The 26253-nt window shown below is 40.7% G+C and overlaps 1 protein-coding gene across 1 annotated transcript in view; it reads left to right on the top strand.

Annotated features, from left to right (window-relative positions):
* UBXN6 (UBX domain protein 6) overlaps positions 1–26253 on the top strand; it is a 391844-nt gene that overhangs the window by 325267 nt on the left and 40324 nt on the right. The window contains exon 9 of the mRNA XM_082243194.1: positions 6232–6362. Coding sequence (XP_082099320.1) covers positions 6232–6362 — 131 coding nt within the window. The remainder of the gene's footprint in view (positions 1–6231; positions 6363–26253) is intronic.

The following is a 26253-nucleotide window of genomic DNA, read 5'->3' as shown; positions in this document are numbered from 1 at the left end:
GTTGGCCAGAACCTTGGCGAGGATTTTGTAGTCCACGTTCAAGAGAGAGATGGGACGCCAATTTTTCAGATACCCTCTCTCCCCCTTACGCTTATACAAAATCGTGATCATCCCCTCCCTCAGCGACGGAGGCATTGTGCCCTCCACCACCATCTCCTCGTACAGCTCGAGCAGGTCCGGGCCAACGAGATCCTACAGCGCTACATAGAGCTCCGCTGGGAGACCGTCGCAGCCCGGGGTCCTGCCTTGCCTAAAGGATCTGACGGCAGAGATGGGTATATTAATATCTTCCGAAATTCGTATTTAGAATAGACTGAATTTGAATAGAAAATATAAGAATAAATGGAATAGAATAGAAAATAAGAGAATAGAATAGAAAATCAATAGAAAAAAAAAGAATGATAGTTTTTCGAAATTCAAATAAAATGAATTTGAATTCAAATAGATTAGAATAGAATCCAAAATAATAAACAATATTAGAATAGAAAAAAAAAGAATAGAATAGACTGGGTAGAAGGGACAGCTCACTCATTAAAGGCCCATCATTTCATGAATGTCTTAAAGGACAACTTAATATCTTAATTGGTGTATTCTCCTACTAGAAAGAATGCATTGTTAGATTTATTAATTACAAACGATCCAAGCCTGATCTCAGATGTGGCAATACAGGACAACTTGGGATCTAGCGATCACAGGATAATCACATTTAGCATAAATCATTAAAAAGGAGGCACTAGGGGAGCACAACTCTAAAAAAAAAAAAAAGCGCAGACTTTTCTGAACTGTGCTCAATACTACAGGGCATTAATTGGAACCTAACCCTAGAAACATGAAACATAGAGGAAAAATGGGAATGCTTTAGGAACATATTTAACAAAGGTATCACACAGTACATTACAGTGAGCAACAAACATAGAAGAGTGAAGGTTAAACCTGGGTGTTTAAACCGTAAAGTAAAAATTCTTATTAGAGAGAAAAAAATGTGAATTTGTATTTATCGGAAAATGAATTTATCTGACTTTATCGACGGACACAGCGCTCCATAACTACTGGGTTATATTGCCTCCTCCAGGAGTAGGACTAGGCAGAACAAAAAACACCTGGCTACGCCCATGGGCTGTCCTCAGCTTGGTATATAACCCACCTCTCTGCTCTAGGTAATCAGGCAGTATTAGAAGTATCAGAACTCCATAGAACTCCATTTAAAAAAAAATTGCAAAGAACAAACTTTGCCCCGCTTTCTGGGTGCCCCCAAAATAAACATTTTGCGGATCTCCTTGACACTCACAAAAGATGTCCACAGGGCCAGAAACCAGCGAAGATGTCCCCCCCACCCCAATAATGGGTGAGGGAAACCCTTCATGTTGAAGGGGTCTTGTCTGCTGGTCCAGAGAAGCTAGCTCTGGGCTTACCAAGCCAAGGTTGCTTGGAACCTCCCGGGGAAGATTTAAAAGATCTATTTCCCTTATTCTCCGTCCCAGAAGCAAGAAATAATTTTCTATGGGCTGAGAAGGAGGGGCCCCGTCTGAAACAAGGCGCCTTCTCTGTCCTTGACTGTGGCAGGAAGGTACCCCCCCCCGTGATACCCTTAATGATGTCATCCAGGGTTGCCCCAAACAGGCGATTGCCTTGTGTATCAAAGGGTGGATAACAACAAAATTTATAATTCAGGTATACTGGACAGCCACTGACATATCTCGTGAATATTTAGAATGAAAGCAGGCACCAAGAGCAGTTTTGATAGAAAAGCATAAAACAAAACTTTACTGGACATCATAAACACAAAGCTTCCTTAAACATCTTAAAAGTTACCATTACTGGACATCATAATACATAAAGCTTCCTTACACATAAAAGTTACCATGAACAAATACACTTTAAACATACAACCCTTGTCCCAAGAATATTGAAATACTTAGCTTTGGTAGTTGTAACAGTTTCCAATAGATCTCTGCAACAAAAAGGGGTCTTGGCCGCATGTTTCCAAACAGCCAACCTTCCAAACGAACAAACAAGCAAGGCTACATCATAATGGATGTGAAAGGGCCAAAGGGTGAGGTAGAAGAAGGGCTTTCTCATGCAAATTGACCCTTTTATAATCCTGTACACAGAAAGACCTCCCACAGGATGTGGTCATCTCTTTTGACCACTCCTAGGTAGTGAGGTCATCCACACATGGCTGCACCTCCCCCCCTGCAAGCACATGGTTCATTAAATATGCGGCAGCCATTTTAGAACCACCTGTGGGTGAGAGATTATTATTATTACACATATATTGGGAACATTTGTAAAAAAATCCACAACTGATACACCTTGAAAGGGCAGATCAATGAGAGCTTTCTTACAGGCTTGGTCTGCAGACCAATTCTTAAGCCACAGCACGCACCTAATCACCACCACTGAAACATAAAGTTTGGACAGCACAGGAGCTGTATCCAAAGCTGCATCAAAAACAAACTGCACGACAGACTTACCCAGATGTTCATTGTTCACCAGGCTTACCTCACGCCCCTCAGGGTGTCCAGATATCAAACTGATCGTGACCCTGGCTGCCCAATGTGCCACGCAGCTGGAAGCACCTTTCTCCACTTGCTCTGGAGTTGCCCTCGGCTCCGGGGTTACTGGCAACGGGTGGTAGCTTTTCTACATGACAAGATGGGATCTCCGCTGCAACTGGACCCTAAGCAGTGTCTCCTTGGTATATACGCAGATGGGGACATGAATACATTTATGACTGTATTCTTACAGGAGACACTGTCTGCGGCCAGGAAATTAATAGCCAGGACCTGGATGCAGGGTAATTCCCCCAACCTTTGGTATGTGGATACGGGAGGTAAATGTCAATATTTACTTCTATAAATTGCTTTATAAACGCAGAGGGTGTCCCACCAAGTTTGATAAGATCTGGGACAGATGGGTGCAATGGCCGGATACGAGTGTATAGGCTTTTTGTTGTTGATGCTTCTCCCCGCATCATTACCACACTGTTCCGCTCTGTGCCTGCTGGTTGTAACTTGTATGTATATACTTCGTTGTTGTCTTTTTTTTTTCTCCCTCTATGTATAATGCCTTTACTGCTGCACTTGCTCAGTTTATTTCTTTTGTTATTTCAACTTGTACTGTACTAAGATTTTAATAAACTCACTGTTTGGAAAAAAACAAAAAACAAACTGCAGCCCATTGACCAACTGGTCCGCTAAATCAACATAAGCAGCTGGGACCTGCTCACTCCCCAGGCCCTGGCGCAAAAGCTTGGCCCATTCAGTTAGGGTCGAGACACCAGGGCTGAAGCAAAGATGCCGAACCAGCCATAGTAAACATGCTGCGTGCCACAGCCTCCACTTTCCTGTCAGCCGGGTCCTTAAAGGACAGGGATTCCTCTACTGGGATCGTGATTCAATCTGAAAACAGGAGGGTCCACCATTTGTGAACTAGTCTAGTTAAAAGTCACTCCTCAAAAGGGTAACGTACAGCAAAACATTTGGGGACCACAAAGGGTAATTTTATTTGTGCCCATTCCTTACAGGAAAACCTGTCAAAATAAGGCACATAAGGAAACACATTTGGAGTACGAGGCGACTTATGCATACCAAAAGACACACCCACGCCCATGGCTACATCAGCTGCATCCTCCATTTTTACAATCTCACGCACTGCAGTGATAAGGCTCCTACCAGTGCTTTTTCTTTCGCTGCTGCGACCATGGAGAAATCATCCTCCATGGACGCCTTATAAGGGGTCAATTACCTTGAATGGATGCAGAGGCTGTCTTCTCCCACTGAGGCAGGATACAGGTAAGGACACTACTATACTCCTCAATACCGGCACCTTTCTTGTCCTCTTACTTCACGCACCGATTGACTATCGGGACATTCATGTTATGGATGACTCACTGGCATGCTTTATTCTTATCTGTGTGTTCTCAGACTTATCAGCAGGATGTAAATGTTTGGATATATCCTGCTGATATTCAAATCTACACCAACTACATGGTTATTTATACTTGGATATGGCTTTCTCTCTATTCTCTGGTCGGCATGCAAGCCTGAATTAATTGTATGCCTCTTTATGTTCGGACATAGCTTTATCTCTCTGTGGATATTATTAAAATTGGCTACATCTATGTGCATTTCTTTGAGTACCCCCTTTTAAACAGTAAAACAAGATTATATATCTTGTTTCAGGCTCCCTTAGTGGGCTGCTACGCTTTAATGTTGTGAACACTTGAAAAATCATTAAGCCTTATACTATAAGACTAATGGTTGAAAGCTTTAAGCCACTATTCTGCCATATACACATATTACCCCAGAGACAATAGCTAAATGTTACCGAACATGACTTCACCCTAACAACATTTGGGCTTTTTTATCTGGTCCATCAAGATTTCAAACAGACCCATTCATTTCTCAATTTTTATTTTTATTTTTTTGTTGCATGTGGCACACCCTTTTTGGGTTTCTTTTCTTTTTTCCCCATTGTAGCACATTATATACACAATTGCTATCAATCCAAGATGGATGGGAATAATAATCACATTCCCCCCCTTTTCAGTCTTTTTTGCTTTTTCCTCTCCCACACATTATAATATTCTTACCTTCAGGATTTACTCCACGTCCTCGGATTGACACTCCTATATACTCTGTTTACCTCTAGCCACGAGCAATACTTACTTATAACAGGTACGACAAACATCTATCTCTTTGTCCTTCTCTATTGCTATAATTATTTAGAGGTGTATTACTGGATATAATCATATATATATATATATATATATATATATATATATATATATATATATATATATATATATATATATATATATATATACATACACATATTCTTTTTATGATCCAGTGATTTCAGAGATATCACACTGGCCCACCCATGGGAACTATCTAGGATCAATAGTGGATCATCGTGGCGCCCACGATTTTGCCAATTATCGGCCATTGCCTTTACTATTTCTATTCTCAGTGAACTATGTCCTAGTGAGACCAGACACCTCTTTCCCGGGCTAACACCGGTTTTAATTGACAGCCCAGTTACCCTTACAAAAAAGACTTCTCTTGGTAGGTACCTATATTTGAAGATTATGATATTCAGCATAACCCTGTATAATATGAACTTCACCTTGAATACTTTTTCAGTTATAGAATGTCTAATACAACTTATATATTTATATAGGTATACATTGTGCATAGAACTTTGGTTGATCCCTGAAAAACGGTTTTCATACCCGTAAAGCGTAGGGTCCTGTCCGGTTCTTTCCACTAATGGTGCCTAGGAGTCTTCTGTTTGGATACTGGTCTGTCCTTGCATGAAGGTTTTAAATGTCACATATATCTAGTCATGTGCTAGGTATATAATTGTCTGTTTACAATATTTTGTTTTTTTTCATGTAATAAAATTGTTAAATTATCTATACACAGTTGTATTTTTTGTTCAGTGCTTTAGTGGCATGCAAAGTCCCAAATCATTGGGGGTACCCTTTCTGTATCCACCACCGAAGTAAGGGAGCTGTCGGCCAAGGGTCGTATGCGACCCTGCGAGACGTTCAACTCGTGGGCCAGCCTCTGTCCGTGAGGCTATGTCGCGGCTGACTTAGCGCGTAGCTGCGGTTGAACTGATTGGACTATTGTCTTTATTCAACCTTAATTACTATGTTACTAATAGATTATAAAGAATATAACCATCTTCATAAATTCAAATAATATGTTATTCTGAAAAAATAGCTTTTTGTCTGTGTCCATGTGCTAAGTGAGTCTTATAGGAGTGGTTTTATTCTCATCAGCTGCCACATTTGCAGGGCTCTAATGAGGAAAATGGCAGGGTATGCATCCCTTTAGACGTGATTTCCCTTTTAGAGTATCTCACCAAAATTTACATTTTTGTTGCAGGGGGTGCTCAAAATCTGATGTGTATCTTAGTGCAGGCTTCTGGGAAAACCAGTAAGCCAATCACACAAGCAGGAAATTACATTTCCTGGGGTGGGGGCCTTCTGCATACCACCTGTGTACAGAACGCCTTCAGGTAGCCGCATTGCATTGCATTTACAGAAAGATTCAGTGCTGCAGATAAGGAAAAAGTAAGATAATATTTAATACCATTCTATTTTACAATATGACTTGTGTCACAATTGTACTGTATATGCTTTATTTGTTTTTTTGGTAATTTTTTCCCCATGAAAGTGGAGTTACTCTTAACAGTGTTCTGCCATCTGTTTTTCCTTAGGAAAGAGAAGCTGGAGCAAGAATCACTACTTCGAACTAAAGCAACACGAGAGAGGGAAGAAAAAATGATCTTTAAGAAGTATAAGTACACCGTTCTGAGAGTCAGATTTCCAGATGGGTATTTACTGCAAGGTTAGAGGCCTCTTGATTTTATTTTTTTACTTTCTCCCCTCAGTATGAATAGGAATAATTTGTATGACATTAGTCTGCATTATAGTAGAAACATACAACAAGCATTTATTATAGTAGCATTTCTTGTAACACAAAATCTCAGTACAGAGGGAACTTAAAAACAGACAGGAATGAAGTTTACTTCAATCATGTTGAAGTTTAGGTACACTACTTCGCAAAAGGTTTAGGCAGGTGTGAAAAAAATGCCTTAAATCTTAAATTATGAATTCTTTCAGAAATAGAAGTGTTAATAGTTTTTTTTTTTTTTTTTTATCAATTAACAAAATGAAAAGTAAATCTACTGAAGAGAAATCCAAATCAAATCTGTATTTGATGTTACCACCCTTTGCATTCAAAACAGCATCAATTCTTCTAGGTCAGGGGTCTGCAACCTTTAAGACAAAAAGAGCCACTCGGACCCGTTTCCGAAGAAAAAAAAAAAACTGGGAGCCGCAAAACCATTGCGACTTTTAAAACAAATATAACACTGCATATATTGTTTCTTACCTTAATGCTATATATACACAGGGGGTCCAAAAAAGGAACGTAATTAGAAATCAGAGGGCCCCATAGCAAAATTTGCTATGCCCAATAATCAATGCCCCAAAATGCCATAGAAAATTATTCAGGGCCCCAGTGTACCATAAATAATAATCAGTGTCTGATGTAAATAATAATTAATAATGCCCCTTTCAATGTAGTGACCAGCATACATGCCCCTTACAATGTAGTGACCACCATACATGCCCCTTACAATGTAGTGACCACCATACATGCCCCTTTCAATGTAGTGACCACCATACATGCCCCTTACAATGTAGTGACCACCATACATGCCCCTTACAATGTAGTGACCACCATACATGCCCCTTACAATGTAGTGACCACCATACATGCCCCTTTCAATGTAGTGACCACCATACATGCCCCTTACAATGTAGTGACCACCATACATGCCCCTTACAATGTAGTGACCACCATACATGCCCCTTTCAATGCAGTGTGTGGGCCAGGTCCCCCCCTGAGGCATCACTTCACTTCCATGCCCCCTGAATATGCAGAGACCACCATACATGCCCCCTTCAATGCAGTGTGTGGGCCGGGGCATCACTTGCAGAGACCACCATACATAACCCCCTTCAATGCAGTGTGTGGGCCGGGGCATCACTTGCAGAGACCACCATACATAACCCCCTTCAATGCAGTGTGTGGGCCGGGGCATCACTTGCAGAGACCACCATACATAACCCCCTTCAATGCAGTGTGTGGGCCGGGGCATCACTTGCAGAGACCACCATACATAACCCCCTTCAATGCAGTGTGTGGGCCGGGGCATCACTTGTAGAGACCACCATACATAACCCCCTTCAATGCAGTGTGTGGGCCGGGCCGCGCTCGGGCTCCCCCCCCCCAGGCATCAGTTCACTTACCTCACACTGGTGCCTGGCACGGGAGTCTGGATGGATGTCATCTTTCTCCTGCATGCGCGCCGCTGCCCTCCGATCTGACAGCGGGCGGGAAGGTGACGTCGGGACGGTGCGTGACTAACGCACGCACCGCCCCCATGCGAGTCACAGCCAGTACAGCACCCGCCACAGTGAGGAGCGCCTCCTCCCCTCGCTAGTATCCGCCCCGGAGCCGCGGTAAAGATGTAAAAGAGCCACATGCGGCTCCGGAGCCGCGGGTTGCCGACCCCTGTTCTAGGTACACTTGCACACAGTTTTTTGTTAAATCTTTTCTTTATTATTGTTTACACCATTCACAATCATTGTATCATTTATCGTATAATAAGTAATGCAATATAACATTTTAGTATCCTAACTTTATTTTGTCTCAATTGCCATTACATCTTCAAAATGATTGTATATATCAAAATAAACTTTAATATCTATTTTCTTTATTTTAAATCAGACCCAGCCCCGACCCCAGCCACAAACACCAGAAAAGGAAAAAAAAAATCAAAATCTTTCCTTTTTTTCCCTTTCCTTCTCGCATCAAATTACTCTCTCACAGTCTAATATCACCTATCTCTTCAACGTCTCAAACTTTACTTAACCGCTCACATTCTTCCAAGTTGACAAAACTATTCCAACAGTTCCATCTCGGGATATATTTATCTAGTTTGTGGTCAGCATTAAATACTAGATTTTCTAATTTATTAATCTCCTCTACCTTCCTAATCCACATATTAACTTCAGGTGCTGATGTATTTTTTCATTTAAGTGGAATACACATTTTAGCTGCATTTAATAACTGGGGGATTATCAAGTTTTTATATTGACTCCCTGGGATAGTGGAGGCGTGTAAGAGGAAAAGCGCCGGGTCCAACACTAACTGGTACTCTGTAAATTTTTGAGCTATTTCACCAATCCGTTCCCAAAACTGTTTCAACTTAGGGCATGACCAGAAAATATGTAGGAGTGACCCTCTTCCTGTCCCACACCTCCAACATCTGTCAGTATTTACTTGTGCAATTTGTTCATTTTCACGGGTGTTTGATACCATCTTGTTAAAACCTTATAATTGACCTCTTGTATCTTTGTAAAAATAGACGTTGAGAATGTAGATTGAATTATTCAGCATTTCTCCTCTGTGGAGAAGGAGCAATTAAGTTCCTTCTCCCATTCAGTGATAAGTTTGTATCTTTCGTCTGGTCTAACTAACATTGTATACAGCTTTGATATTGTATGTTTCAGTACACCTCTTTGTGTACACAGTTCTTCAAATGGTGTCAGGTCGAAGTCCTCCCGTTTAGGTGTTGATAAGGATTTTAGAAAGTGTTGGAGTTGCATTGCTCTCCAGCAATCTAATTTAAAAACACCTGTAGGTTCCATCAGTTCTTCCACTGAAAGCCACCCGAGCGGTGTCCACAAATGATTTACTTGAAAATATCCTGCATCCATCAGGGTTTTAAATACCCTGTCCTGAGCTTTTAAGAGTGTTAAATAAGGAGCTAGGGATAAAAGCTCATTCACTTTTTCTTAGTCTATGGAGGCTATCTCTTATCTGGGTATATACGCCTTACCTCGGAATTAAAGTACATCTTTCCCACAAATTATACACCATTACTACTGAAAATCAGGAAATCCCTCAAGGCTTGGAAGTCCTATCACATTTCTTTTCTGGGGAGAATTACCGCAGTTAAAATGATCATACTCCCTAAATTATTGTATTTGTTTCGTGCATTCCCAAATAGAATAAAACTTACATATCGAAGTTCCAGAGAGAAATTAATAAATTTGTCTGGGCTAACTCACATCCTCGATTCTCCAAATCTGTGTTGTACACTACACAACAGAGGGGTGGAATTGGTCTCCCAGATTTCTTGGCTTCTCGCTTCACCCAGATTGCTTAGTGGCACATCCCTAAATCGAAAATCCCATGGGTTAATTTTGAGAGGGAATCTATTCTACCTTATCAGACAACAGGTCTAATGTGGACCAGAAATGTCCCTATTAACCACTTGCCGACCTCTCACATGGAGCGTACTGCGGCAAAGTGGCTCGTTATCGTCCAGCGACGTAGACCTACGTCGCTGGACTCCTCGCCTTGTGGGCGGCGTGCTGCCGGAGGCTCACTCCCGCTGTATTCAGACACAGCGGGAGTCGGGCCAGGGGAGGAGAGGCGGTGATCACCGCCGCTCTTCCCCGGTCGTCGGCGATCGAGTGAGGAGATCCGCCCGCTTGTGTAAACAAAGCGGGCGGATCTCCTTAGTGACAGGCAGGGACAGATTACAGGATTCAGCATAGCTGAACCTACGATCTGTGCCTGTGTCACACAGGCCCCTCCCTCCACACACGTCAATAAGCACCAGGCATATATTTAACCCCTTGATGACCAATAAAGTTAACCCCTTTCCTGCCAGTGTCATTATTACAGTAACAGTGCATATTTATAGCACAGATTACTGTAATAATGTCACTGGTACCCCCAAAAGTGTCAAAAATGTCAGGGGTCTGATCTGTCCGCCGCAATGTCGCAGTCTCGCAAAAAATCGCAGATCACCGCCATTACTAGTTAAAAAAAACAATAAAAATGATTAAATTTCCCGTAGTTAGTAACTGCGATAACTTTAGCGCAAACCAATCAAAATACGCTTATTGTGATTTTTTTTTATCAAACATATGTAGCAGAAAACAAATTGGCCTAAAATGTTAAAAAATTTAGATTTTTACATTTTTTTGGGGGAATTTAATATAAAAAAAATTGAAAAATATTGTTTTTTTCTCAAAATTGTCGCTTTTTTTGTTTATAGCGCAAAAAGTAAAAATCGCACTGGTGATCAAATACCACCAAAAGAAAGCTCTATTTGTGGGGAAAAAAAATTACATAAATTTAATTTGGGTACAGCGTCGCACGATTGCGCAATTGTCCATTAAAGTAACGCAGTGCCGAATCGCAAAATATGACCTTGTCAGGAATGGGGTAAAATCTTCTGGTCTTAAAGCGGTTAAAAATACGCTCATTGAGAATTTTTTTGTCAAAGACATGTAGCTAAATACATTTTGGCCTAAATATATGACAAAAATGGAATATATTGGATATTTTTTAACTTTCAAAGTAGAAAAATATTGTTATTTTTTCAAAATTGTCGCTCTTTAATATCGAAAAAAATTAAAAAACGCAGAGGTGATCAAATACCACCAAAAGAAAGCTCTGTTTGTAGGGAAAAAAGGATGTAAATTTCGTTTGGGTACGGTGTTGTATGACCGCGCAATTGTCAGTTAAAGTCGCACAGTGCCAAGTTGCAAAAAGTGGCCTGGACGTAAAGCAGGAAAATCCTCCAGTCCTAAAGTGGTTAATGTGAAAGCATCACGAAATACTCTAGTCTCACAATCCTTATCTCTTTGGAGATCATTCGGTAATAAATTCGGCTTGATCTCACGTGCACCTCCAGGTGCTATGTTTTTAGGGGACCCAAAGTTTCTCCCCGGTTTCCATAATTGTAACATTTTCAAACATTGGATTGATAGAAATTTAACATTCATACATAAATTTATAACTAACTCCACGTTTACATCGTTTGAGATTTTGCAATCCAAATATAAATTACCTCATAGGGAACACTACAACTTCCTGCAGATCAGGCAATATTTCCAAAAGCACTATCAATTAACTGACACCCCCAGCCCAACATTCTATGAAAAGATTTGCCTTAAAAATTCTAGAGGTAGGGGTATTATATCTGAAATATATCAAAGTATGACACACTCCATCTCGGAGGAAAAACTCCCTTATATGCACAAATGGGAGAAAGAATGTAATTTACATCTCACATCAGATGAATGGCAGGATTGTATTTTGAACCTCAGGAAATGCACCAGATCTATCACGATTCCTGAAACCCCCTACAAACTAATAACCAGATGGTACTTTACCCCATCTAAACTGCATGCCATCTTCCCATCTTCTTCCCCTAACTGCTATAGAGGATGTGATGCCCCGGGATCACTTACCCATATTTTTTGGGAATGTGACAAGATATCCTTTATTTGGCAACAACTGGATAGTTTTGCCTCCAAAATCTCTAACAGGCAAATAAACCACGCTCTCCCCAATTGCCTTTTATTCACTACAATACCTGGTTTGTCTGTTCCCCAGATGAGACTTATTCACACTATATGTGTTGCCATACATTGGCTGATTGCAGTAAATTGGAAATCCTCTTCGTTCCCCCAGGCCCAGTTAAAGGCTAGACTCTCTTCGATTAACCAAATGGAAATAATTTTCCATGTAATTTATAATTCAACAAAATTCTATGATAACAAATGGGAACATTGGTTTGATCACTCTAACATTCTATTTCCACCTATGGGTTCCTAATCACAAATCTATCTATACGACGTGAATGTGAAAGATGTAGTTGGTAATTTGTAGTCATTTTGTACTTAACGATATGTTCTCTATATACTCTTGAATATTTACTGCTTTATGCAGTATTATTGAAATTGTCATAGGTCCGCTACTCGGTACCACTCATACAAAGTCTTATTTTTTCTTGATCCTGTTGTTTAATTATATCTGACATAGGAACTTATACATACTTTCTGTAACAATGACTATTGTTTGTTGTTTACCTCACTGTTAATATACGCTTTTGTACCACAATTTTTACACCCTAATAAAAAAGTTTGTATACAAAATAAATACCCTGTCCTGGTACCCCGGAGTAAACTGTGGGTTTCCCAGGACTGGGTATAATGTTGAGCACTTTTGTACTAATTTAAATTTTTCGTACATCTTTGAACATACCTTAATCGTATGTCCAATAAGAGGATGTAAATGCATAGATTCTGGTAAAGATCAAAGGCACCATGGAGCTCTTCTAAGTGGTACTTCAAATTGTGCTTGTTCAAGATTGGGCCAAAGCTTTACTTCCGTATTTCGACACCAGTCCATAAATCTTCCCAACTGAGTAGCCTGATAATATTTCCGCAGATCCGGTACCGATAGCCCTCCCTCTTCCCTCAGAAGTGTAAGGACTTTTTTACTAAGTCTAGGGTGCTTAGCGGCCCAGACAAGTTTCATCAGTATACTATCACATTGTTTAAAATAGCAGATTGGGACAGATATTGGCAAAGTTTGAAATAGATACAGGAACTTTGGAAGAATACACATCTTGGTAACATTACATATGTAATTATGTAAATATATGACAACATTACATATATTTGTCTAAATATGTGGGAAAACTTAAATGGTATATATATGTGTCCAAATATTTCTGCGCCACTTCTGTCCATTTTAGTCCAAAATTTGTTTACAATTGTCGTAATATTGGTTGTGGTACTCCTACCCCCATGGCCTCTGATTTATTTAGATTAATTTTAAGATTGGACAGGGCCCCATATTTTTCAAACTCCAAAAGAAGGTTTGGCAATGAGATAATAGAGTTCATAAGAGAGAATAGCATGTCGTCTGCAAATGCTGATATCTTGTATTGAGTTTGTCCTACGCTAATCCCAGTAATATCCTGATTAACCCTTATTTTACACAGGAACGGTTCCAGTGACAAAACAAAGAGCAAGGGCGAAAGGGGACATCCTTGCCTAGTCCCATTCTGAATCAAAAAATCATCTGATAGCATAGTTTCCCCTATACCAACATGACGAAGTACCACAAACATGAAGTCCAACCGGACTCTATAAAATGCTTTTTCAGCATCCGTACTAATTAGGACACTGCTCATGTGTTTCTGCTGTGTTACCTGTAACAAATTTAGTACTTTTATTGTGTTATCTCATGCTTCCCTCATAGGGACAAACCCCACCTGGTCTAAATTGATCAATTGCGCTAGATATGTTTGGAATCTAGTGGTCAATATTTTGGTAAAAAGTTTAAGGGCCATATTTAATAAAGAAATTGGTCTGTAACTTGAGCAGGATGTAGGCTCTTAACTTCTTTTGGAATAACCGTTATATAGGCTTGTAATGTGTTATTTGGGATTTTATTTCCTGTTCCCCATGGGATTTTATTTCCTGTTCCCCATGTATTAAACATATCTACCATAAATCTTCCCAATTGTGAGACAAACTTTTTGTAGTATTGGATGATGTATCCATCTGGTCCTGGCGCTTTCCCTGTTTTAGTGTTGGCCATGGCTTCCATTAATTCCTTCTCTGTAATCTCTGAGTCCAGGACATCGCTCACCCCTTCTGCCAAACATGGCCTCTGAGAGGTGGTTAGGTATTCCTCTATTTGAGATTGTGATAAAGTTGGAGATTGCAGATTGTACAATGATGCATAGTATGATTTAAATTCTTGTACTATTTGTGTAGGGCAGGGGTGGGGAACCTACGGCCCGGGGGCCGTATGCAGCCCTCAAAGTAATTTGGTCCGGCCCCCCGTGCAGCTGAGTCTGTGTTTCTCAGCTGATCTGTCAGAACGAAGCTGATGCTTCCTGTATAGTTCCGGCTCTGTTCTGACAGTCTGAGTGAGTCACAGGCGGAGTGATATCAAATGCACTCCGCCTGTTACCAATAAAGGAAACATCACCTCTTCCTCCAGTGCGGCACCGCTGCTAGCCATCATTTCCCTCCATCAGCACACACAGCAGAACCAGCCAGAGCCATCAGTACCAGCCCGAACCAGCAGTACCAGCCAGAACCTGCAGTACCAGCTAGAGCCAGTAGTACCAACCAGAACCAGCATTACTCACAGCAGTACCAGCCAGAGCCAGCAATACCAGTCAGAACCAGCAGTACCAGCCAGAGCCTGCAGTACTCACTGCAGTACCAGCCAGAACCAGCAGTACTCACTGCAGTATCAGCCAGAACCAGCAGTACCAGCAATACTTACAGCAGTACTAGCCAGAGTCAGCAGTACCAGACAGAGCCAGCAGTACCCACAGCATTACCAGCCAGAACCAGCAGTACCCACAGCAGTACCAGCCAGAGCCAGCAGTACTCACAACAGTACCAGTCAGAGCCAGCAGTATCCACAGCAGAACCAGCAGTACCAGCCAGAACCAGCAGTACCCACAGCGGTACCAGCCAGAACCAGCAGTACTCACAGCAGTACCAGCCAGAACCAGCAGTACCAGCCAGAGCCAGCAGCACCAGCCAGAACCAGCAGTACCCACAGCAGTACCAGCCAGAACCAGCAGTACCAGCCAGAGCCAGCAATACTCACTGCAGTACCATCCAGAACCAGCAGTACCAGCCAGAGCCAGCAGTACCCTCAGCACAACCAGCAGTACCAGCCAGAGCCAGCAGTATCCACAGCAGTACCAGCCAGAGTCAGCAGTACCCACAACAGTACCAGCCAGCAGAACCTACAGCACAGTACCAGCCAGCGCCAGCAGTACCCACAGCAATACCAGCCAGCAGTACCCACAGCAGTACCAGCCTGAGCCAGCAGTACTAGCCAGTAGTACCAGCCTGAGCCAGCAGTACCCACAGCACAGTACCAGCCAACAGTACCAGCCTGAGCCAGCAGTACCCACAGCAGTACCAGCCAGAAGTACATACAGCACAGTACCAGCCTGAGTCAGTAGTACCCACAGCAGTACTAGCATCAGTTCCAGACAGCAGTACCCACAGCACAGTAAAAGTCAGCAGTACCAGCCTGAGCCAGCAATACCCACAGCAGTCCCAGCCAGCTGTATCCACCAGCAGTACCAGCCAGCTATACTCACCAGCAGTACCCGCCAGGAGTTCTTTTCAAAACTTACCACCACAAAGAGTCGACTGCGCTCCAGACTGACCGACGCAAACCTGGAAAACCAGTTGCGAGTAGCAACATCATCAATACCAGCTAACATCACACACCTCACCAAAGAGAAGCAGTTGCAGCCATCACATTAGAGGTGAGTTAATGAAATGTTTGATCAAATATAACAGGCACATTTTTAAGTTGATAATTTTGTACGGCCCCCAAATGATTTTATAAATACCCAAATGGCCCTTGGCAGAAAAAAGGTTCCCCACCCCTGGTCTAGGGAATATAGCTTTCTGTCCTTTGCTTGTCACTATTTGTGGTATATATGATGCTAGGGTTTGTTCTCTCAAAGATCTAGCCAGTGTTTTACCACATTTGTCTCCTGTTCATACGCAATTTTACAGCACACCTGTATCGCTGCTTTTGCTTTATACACGAGTAACTCCTTAATCTCCTTCATTACCGTATGTTTATGTATTGCTTCCAATTTTTGTAATTTCTGTAATAGGGACTCTAATTGTACGTTGTTTTTTAATCTTGGCCCCATGTTTAATCAAAATTAAAGATAGATAATCTTTTTAATAGAAGAAAAATCTCTTTCCCCAGGGTGCATTAGGCGCCACGCAGCTATCAATTGAGCTCTATAAAGAGATTTTGAAATACACTTCTGGGCCTTAATTGGTATGGAAGAAGAGCCCTGAGATGTATCTTCTGACGGTATTAATGGAATATTAAAATCCTCTCCTACTATTAAATTATTAAATGTCCTTCCTTAAACTCTGATAGCTCAGCTATGTTTTTCGCTATAAAGCTATCTTGCTGGCAATTGGGTACATATAGTGTGGCTAAGGTGACTTTAATATTTCCTATGAGTCCCTTCATAAATCGAAAACGTCCTTTGGGGTCTTTAACATTTTGTTCACATTTCCATGGCACATCTTTTGAGATATTGATAGAAACCTCTTTAGATTTTGTTTCCATATTTGTAGCGTGATATGATGGGGGAAAGAATCTTTTTTTCAGGATCGGTAGTTCGTCATCTCGGAAGTGTATCTTTTGTATAAAAGCAATATCAATTTTGAGGCATTTTAAATCGTTTAAGAGGATTGAGAGTGTCTATGGCCTTAAAATTAGACCAAATACAGCGCTTGCTCAAACCAGTGAATACCAATAACTATATATTTCTCGCTGTGGTAAGTATAATACCAGTATAAATATCTCAAATTAATACAACATGTGATCAAAAATTTTCATCTGATAAATCATGTGCAGATTACATGGTGAATAAAACATATAAATATATATATATAAAAAAATCCAAATATATGTGAAATATTGTAAAACTCTCAAAATTATCCGTAGATAGTCAAGGAAAAAAATTAAGTCCCAAAAAATATATATAAAAGCGACTTCAGTGCTCAAAACGTGATGAGTGTCCTTGATGACAAAAAGATATATATAAATCTTCAATTCAAAAGTGCACGTGCTCTAGCATGGTTTGCTGTGACATCAATTCCTTTGTGAATAAATAAGCTGGATCACTTACCAGATTGAGTGGGTTCTATATACCGTATGGAACTAGAACCATTCACGCTTGAAAAGCCCCCTGGGCTTAATAGGTATCCCCTTAGAGTGGTCCCACAATTGCAGATGGTTCCGCTATGTTCCGGGGTATCAATGATGGTATATAGGAGAAAAATAAGGCTCCAAATAGTGTAATAAGGTTTAAAAAGAATCCTTTATTACCCATAAATCGGGTGTAATAGCTTTTTAATACTTGGTTGCAAATCCTTTGCAGTCAATTACAGCCTGAAGTCTGGAACGCATAGACATCACCAGACGCTGGGTTTCATCCCTGGTGATAATTTGCCAGGCCTCTACTGCAACTGTCTTCAGTTCCTGCTTGTTCTTGGGGCATTTTCCCTTCAGTTTTGTCTTCAGCAAGTGAAATGCATGCTCAATCGGATTCAGGTCAGGTGATTGACTTGGCCATTGCATAACATTCCACTTCTTTCCCTTAAAAAACTCTTTGCTTGCTTTCGTAGTATGCTACGGGTCATTGTCCATCTGCACTATGAAGCGCCGTCCAATGAGTTCTGAAGCATTTGGCTGAATATGAGCAGATAATATTGCCCAAAACACTTCAGAATTCATCCTGCTGCTTTTGTCAGCAGTCACATCATCAATAAATACAAGAGAACCAGTTCCATTGGCATCTATACATGCCCACGCCATGACACTACTACCACCATTCTTCACTGATGAGGTGGTATGCTTTGGATCATAAGCAGTTCCTTTCCTTCTCCATACTCTTCTTTTCCCATCACTCTGGTACAAGTTGATCCTGGTCTCATCTGTCCATAGGATGTTGTTCCAGAACTGTGAAGGCTTTTTTAGATGTTGTTTGGCAAACTCTAATCTGGCCTTCCTGTTTTTTGAGGCTCACAAATGGTTTACATCTTGTGGTGAACCCTCTGTGAAGTCTTCTCTTGATTGTTGACTTTGACACACATACACCTACCTCCTGGAGAGTGTTCTTGATCTGGCCAACTGTTGTGAAGGGTGTATTCTTCACCAGGGAAAGAATTCTTCGGTCATCCACCACAGTTGTTTTCCGTGGTCTTCTGGGTCTTTTGGTGTTGCTGAGCTCACCAGTGCGTTCTTTCTTTAAGGATGTTCCAAACAGTTGATTTGGCCACACCTAATGTTTTTGCTATCTCTCTGATGGGTTTGTTTTGTTTTTTTCAGCCTAATGATGGCTTGCTTCACTGATGGTGACAGCTCTTTGGATCTCATATTGAGAGTTGACAGCAACAGATTCCAAATGCAAATAGCACACTTGAAATAAACTCTGGACCTTTTATCTGCTCCTTGTAAATGGGATAATGAGGGAATAACACACATACACCTGGCAATGAAACAGCTGAGCAGCAAATTGTCCCATTAGGTTTGGTCCCTTAAAACGTGGGAGGCACATATACAAACTGTTGTAATTCCTACACCTTTCACCTGATTTGGATGTAAATACCCTCAAATTAAAGCTGAAAGTCTGCAGTTAAAGCACATCTTGTTTGTTTCATTTCAAATCTATTGTGGTGGTGTATAGAGCCAAAAAGATTAGAATTGTGTGGATGTCCCAATATTCATGGACCTGACTGTACACTGTGCAAGGTAAGGCCGGACAAATCAGTGTAGTCAGATACATGTTTCCGGGGCCTGCAACCATCTATCCCATATTTTGTCAAATTTGGTAGGGCAACCCCTAATGTTTATACAGTAATCTATGATAAGGTATGACATTATTTACCTCTCTCAGCCAAGTATTACATTCGGGAGGTTGGTTTTGCATCCACTTTCTAGCAATAAGGTTTCTAGCAATAAACAGCGTTTCTTGCAAGAAGATTTTAAGACATTTGCCTAGTTCTTCATCTGGAAATATACCAGGGAGGCAACATCTATCAGTTTATATATTTTTTCCCTTCATATATCCACAGTTATCTTATCGCGTCCACTTGGAAAAAATAAATAAATAAAAAGAATGGGTGCCCGCGGCACCCTTAACCGCTTGCCAAACGCCGCAAGTACATATACTGCGGCGGTCAGCCCCGGCCAGGCAAAGTGACGTGTATATATACGTCACTAGCCTGTGACCGGTTTGTGAGCCAATAGCGGGCGAGCGCCCGCCCCGGCTCGTTCACTGAGGAGTCCGTGCGTGTGACCGGCGGACCTGATGTCCGCCGGTCACACTGCGATCGTCGGTAGAGAGGGAGAAAGGCAGGCGGCTAATGTAAACAAGCCGCCTGTCATTCTCCCCTGTGTAAAAATGGAGGTCAGACAGTTCTACTATGTAGGACCATTGATCTCTGTTTTTACACTAGTAGCCATGTCCCATCACAGTTAGAAGCACTCCCCTAGGACACACTTAACCCCTCCCTCTCCAATACAGTTAACCCCTTCCCTGCCAGTGTCATTTTTACAGTAACAGTGCATATGTATAGCACTGATTACTGCAGTAATGTCACTGGTAACCCCAAAAGTGTCAAAAATGTCAGTCAAGGGTCCGATCTGTCCGCCGCAATGTCACAGTCCCGCAAAAAAAATCGCAGCTCGCCGCCATTACTCGTTAAAAAAAAACACCAAAAATGACAAAAATCTTTCCCTTTGTTAGTAAACGCGATAACTTTTGCGCAAACCAATAAAAATACACTTTTTGTGATTTTTTTTTACCAAACATATGTAGCATAAAACAAATTGGCCGAAAATGTTAAAAAATTTAGATTTTTACATTTTTTTTTTGGGGAATTTCATATAAAAAAATGTGAAAAATATTGTTATTTTTGCAAAATTTACGCTCTTTTTTTGTTTATAGCGCATGATCAAAAAAAATCTCACAGGTGATCATATACCACCAAAAGAAAGCTCTGTTTGTGGGGAAAAAAGGACGTCAAATTCGTTTAGGTACATCGTCGCACGACCGCGCAATTGTCCGTTAAAGTCACGCAGTAAAAAAAATCGCAAAAAAAACCCTGGTCAGGAAGGGGGTAAAATCTCCGGGGCTTAAGTGGTTAATAATTAGTTATACCTTGTATCTTCAAAATGTTCAACATAATTGGAAACACTGTGCAAACAAAAACTTGACAGGGCTGCTTGTATCCCATAAGGAGACACACAAGCTTGGCAGTCCCTGTTGCAGTGACCTTATTGTGTGTCCCAAAAAAAAAACAAAACCTCACATCCAAAAAAAATAAAAAGACACACATCTCTCCTCATTTAATGATAGAAAAAAAAAAAAAAAAACTCCAATTGCCTCCTCCCCCCTCCCCCCCTTATGTGCTTATGTTTAGGGTTATGTGATTTCTCATGTGTCCGTATGTACATGGACACCAATCCACACCAAAAAAAAACATCATATATCCTCACTTGCACATTTATGTGTGGAAGTATCCATACACATGCCTGTATTCTCTTATTCACTATGTATCACTCTACCATCTTGTGTATAATGTCCATGTGTAAAAAAAAAAAAAGGAAGAGCCCCCTATCGACCCTAAAAAGGTTGTCTCAGGCCAAAAATAAATAAATCTATACACATACACACACGCGCATATATATATATATATACATACAGTGCCTTGCGAAAGTATTCGGCCCCCTTGAACTTTGCGACCTTTTGCCACATTTCAGGCTTCAAACAAAGATATAAAACTAATTTTTTGTGAAGAATCAACAAGTGGGACACAATCATGAAGTGGAACGAAATGTATTGGATATTTCAAACTTTTTTAATAAATAAAAAACTGAAAAATTGGGCGTGCAAAATTATTCAGCACCATTAAGTTAATACTTTGTAGCGCCACCTTCTGCTGCGATTACAGCTGTAAGTCGCTTGGAGTATGTCTCTATCAGTTTTGCACATCGAGAGACTGAAATTTTTGCCTATTCCTCCTTGCAAAACAGCTCAAGCTCAGTGAGGTTGGATCGAGAGCGTTTGTGAACAGCAGTTTTCAGTTCTTTCCACAGATTCTCGATTGGATTCAGGTCTGGACTTTGACTTGGCCATTCTAACACCTGGATATGTTTATTTGTGAACCATTCCATTGTAGATTTTGCTTTATGTTTGGGATCATTGTCTTGTTGGAAGACAAATCTCCGTCTCAGGTCTTTTGGAGATTCCATCAGGTTTTCTTCCAGAATGGTCCTGTATTTGGCTCCATCCATCTTCCCATCAATTTTAACCATCTTCCCCTTTCCCTGCTGAAGAAAAGCAGGCCCAAACCATGATGCTGCCACCACCATGTTTGACAGTTGGGATGGTGTGTTCAGGGTGATGAGCTGTGTTGCTTTTACGCCAAACATAACGTTTTGCATTGTTGCCAAAAGTTTGATTTTGGTTTCATCTGACCAGAGCACCTTCTTCCACATGTTTGGTGTGTCTCCCAGGTGGCTTGTGGCAAACTTTAAACGACACTTTTTATGGATATCTTTAAGAAATGGCTTTCTTCTTGCCACTCTTCCATAAAGGCCAGATTTGTGCAGTATACGACTGATTGTTGTCCTATGGACAGAGTCTCCCACCTCAGCTGTAGATCTCTGCAGTTCATCCAGAGTGATCATGGGCCTCTTGGCTGCATCTCTGATCAGTGTTCTCCTTGTATGAGCTGAAAGTTTAGAGGGACAGCCAGGTCTTCGTAGATTTGCAGTGGTCTGATACTCCTTCCATTTCAATATTATCGCTTGCACAGTGCTCCTTGGGATGTTTAAAGCTTGGGAAATCTTTTTGTATCCAAATCGGGCTTTAAACTTCTCCACAACAGTATCTCGTACCTACCTGATGTGTTCCTTGTTCTTCATGATGCTCTCTGGAGACTTGATTACACACAGGTGGATTCTATTTATCATCATTAGTCATTTAGGTCAACATTGGATCATTCAGAGATCCTCACTGAACTTCTGGAGAGAGTTTGCTGCACTGAAAGTAAAAGGGCTGAATAATTTTGCACGCCCAATTTTTCAGTTTTTTATTTGTTAACAAAGTTTGAAATATCCAATAAATTTTGTTCCACTTCATGATTGTGTCCCACTTGTTGTTGATTCTTCACAAAAAATGACAGATTTATATCTTTATGTTTGAAGCCTGAAATGTGGCAAAAGGTCGCAAAGTTCAAGGGGGCCGAATACTTTCGCAAGGGACTGTATATACACACACACGTACATATACATATATATTCAGTGCCTTGCGAAAGTAGTGGCAGCATCATGGTTTGGGCCTTCTTTTCTTCAGCAGGGACAGGGAAGATGGTTAAAATTGATTGGAAGATGGATGGAGCCAAATACAGGACCATTCTGGAAGAAAACCTGATGGAGTCTGCAAAAGACCTGAGACTGGGACGGAGATTTGTCTTCCAACAAGACAATGATCCAAAACATAAAGCAAAATCTACTATGGAATGGTTCACAAATAAACATATTCAGGTGTTAGAATGGCCAAGTCAAAGTCCAGACCTGAATCCAATCGAGAATCTGTGGAAAGAACTGAAAACTGCTGTTCACAAACACTCTCCATCCAACTTCACTGAGCTCGAGCTGTTTTGCAAGGAGGAATGGGCAAAAATTTCAGTCTCTCGATGTGCAAAACTGATAGACATACCCTAAGCGACTTATAGCTGTAATCGCAGCAAAAGGTGGCGCTACAAAGTATTAACTTAAGGGGGCTGAATAATTTTGCACGCCCAATTTTTCAGTTTTTTATTTGTTAACCACTTTAGGACCGGAGGATTTTCCTGCTTTATGTCCAGGCCACTTTTTGCAACTTGGCACTGTGCGACTTTAACTGACAATTGCGCAGTCATGCAACGCCGTACCTAAACGAAATTTACGTCCTTTTGTTCTCAAAAACAGAGCTTTCTTCAGGTGGTATTTGATCACCTCTGCACTTTTCATTTTTTGTGATATTAATAAAAAAAGAGGGACAATTTTGAAAAAATTACAATATTTTTCTACTTTGACAGTTAAAAAATATCCAATATATTCAATATTTGTCATATATTTAGGCCAAAATGTATTTAGCTACATGTATTTGAGAAAAAAAATTTCAATGAGCGTATTTTTAACCGCTTTAAGACCGGAAGATTTTACCCCATTCCTGACCAGGCCATATTTTGCGATTCGGCACTGCGTTACTTTAACGGACAATTGCGTGGTCGTATCGTACGACGCTGTACCCAAATTAAATTTATGGCATTTTTTCCCCACAAATAGAGCTTTCTTTTGGTGGTATTTGATCACCTGTGCGATTTTGACTTTTTGCGCCATAAACAAAAAAAGAGCGAAAATTTTGAAAAAATAACAATATTTTTCACTTTTTTTTTTATATGATGTTCCCCCCAAAAAAATGTAAAAATCTATTTTTTTTAATTTTAGGGCAATTTGTTTTCTGCTACATATGTTTGGTAAAAAAAAAATCGCAATAAGCGTATTTTGATTGGTTTGCGCAAAAGTTATCACAGATACTATGGGAAATTTATGTAATTTTTATTGTTTTTTTTTTTAACTAGTAATGGCAGCGATCTGGCGGCGATCGATCTGCGATTTTTTTTTTTTTTTTTGCAGGACTGCAACATTGCGGTGGACAGACCCCTGACTGACATTTTTGACACTTTTGGGGGTACCAGTGACATTACTACAGTAATCAGTGCTATAAATATGCACTGTTACTGTAATAATGACACTGGCAGGGAAGGGGTTAACTTTATTGGTGATCAAGGGGTTAATGTATGCCTGGTGCTTACTGACGTGTGTGGGGGGAGGGGACTGTGTGACACAGGCACAGATCGCAGGTTCAGCTATGCTGAATCCTGTACTCTGTCCCTGCCTGTCACATAGGAGACCCGCCCACTTTGTTTACACAAGCGGGCGGATCTACTCACTCGATCCCCGACGATCGGGGAAGAGCAGCGGTGAGGCCCCCGGGCAACTGCCCAGCGTGCCCAATCGGTAAGATGGCCCTGCATATTATGGTCACTGCTACAAAGATGTTCTTTTATATGAACATTATTTATAAGCTCTGCATGGTTTGAGATTACCAGGTCCAACAGAGCATCATTTCTTTTTTATTTTTTCAAGAAAAATAGAATTTCATTGAGCATAAAAACATTGTACAAACAGCCTTCTTTTTTTTTTTTTTTTTTTTTTTAAATTTCTTTATTAATTTTCAGATAAAATAAAGGGATAGACATTACAACACTCCATTCTCTGGAGAACATAACCATAGAATTATCCAACAAGCTGCCCTTTATTCTTTTTACCCCCTTCCTCCCCCCCGACCCTCCCCTACCCAGTCCCCCCTCACCCTCCCAACCCTTTGCGGAAGTCCCTCAATTAGTCCTTATATACTCCTGCCAAGCATCCCACATCTCTACTCTAGTTTCATACTCCTGGTCCTGTTCTCCCCAAGGCCTCAGTAATTCAATTTTTCTTGTTTTCTCCACCCGTGCCACCCATTCTTTATATGTCGGAGCTTCTGTTTTTTTCCAGTTTAATGGTATTAAACTCTTAGCTGAATTTAACAAGTGAGGAATTAAAGATTTTTTATACTGTTTAACTGACATAGGCGTCCCGTGGAAAAGGCATATCCATGGGTTTTCTTCAATCTCCGTGTTAGTAATACTCTTAATTGCTGGTAGTATTTCCTTCCAATATTTCTTAATTTTTGGACAGTCCCACCACAGATGCGTCATAGATCCTACTACCTTACATCCTCTCCAGCAAAATTTTGAGGTCTCCAGCTGTTATCTCCCCACCCTCTCTGGGGTTTTATACCACCTGGAGATCAATTTATAATTCATTTCTGCTGTACTGTTGTCTATCGCGGAGTTATGGATTAACCTTAAGCATTTATCCCAATCCCACTGGGTTCCCTCTCTATGATCACTCAGTTCCTTCTCCCATTTCTCCATCATTGCCTGGGCTACCTGCTTGTCCTCATTTAGTATTTTATATATATTTGAAATATTATTCTTATTCTTTTCGGATGTACATATTTGTTCATATGGGTTGAGCTCATTATTTTCTCTAATTGGCTGGGGTAGGGAAGCTACAAAATGCCTGAGTTGGCGGTATCTCCACTCATCTAGACTCCAAATAATTTCTTTATTTTTAAGTTCAACAAACGTATATATATTTTACCCTTCTCCATTATGTCTTTTAATCTAATGTCTCCTTCTCCTAACCAATTTCCGTGTACTTTCCCATCCCCGGGTGTAAAAATTTTTGTGTCCTTAAGTGGGATTAATGGTGAATTATACTCCCCTTCTCCTCTTATATAAATTGAATCCCATATTTTTAGTGCCTGTCGTGTAATAATATGTGTATCTTTCTTCAACTCTCTATATTTTGGTGGTATCCAGATGATCCTTCCTAACTTTGTACCACTTATTGTGTTTTCAATTTTAGCCCAATTTTTTCTACTTTCTTTTTCCCCCCATTCCATCACCCGTGTAAGAATTGAAGCTTGATAGTATTTTTTTATATCTGGTAGTGCAAGTCCCCCCTCGTTTTTACTTCTAATTAGTGTTGTATATTTTATCCTTGGTTTTTTATTTTTCCAAACAAACTTCGTGATTAGTGCCTTGAGTGTCCTGAAAAATGCATCTGGTATCTGTATGGGTATCATTTGGAACTTATATGAGATTTTTGGGAGAATCGCCATTTTTATTATGTTTATTCTGCCCATCCATGATATGGCTCTTGGGTTTAGTCTATTTATTTCCGTTTTTATTTCATTCAATAATGGAATAAAATTAGTTGTATATAATTTTTCTGGTGTGGATATTAACTTAATTCCCAAATATTTTAAATCTTCCTCTCTCCAGACAAAAGGAAACTCCGTTTTAAGCCCCTCTCTCTCCTGTGTGCTCATTTTAATACTCAATATTTCGGACTTTGTTTGATTAATTTTTAAATTTGAAAGTTCTCCATACTGCTTGAAGATTTTGATTATGTTTGGTAGGGAGATCCTTGGGTCGGAGACGTACAGCAACAAGTCGTCGGCAAATGCCGCCACCTTGTGCTCCACACCTCCAACTTCCACGCCCTTGATGTCTGGGCAATCTCTAATTGTTGCTAACAGGGGTTCCAGGGATATCACAAACAACATTGGTGATAGGGGGCATCCCTGTCTCGTTCCGTTGTACAT

This window comes from Pelophylax lessonae, assembly GCF_965119305.1.
Source record: "Pelophylax lessonae genome assembly, chromosome: 1".
In the NCBI taxonomy this organism is placed as follows: Eukaryota; Metazoa; Chordata; class Amphibia; order Anura; family Ranidae; genus Pelophylax; species Pelophylax lessonae.
The sequence above is the reverse complement of the archived record's forward strand: the minus strand, read 5'-3'. Positions and strand labels throughout refer to the sequence as shown.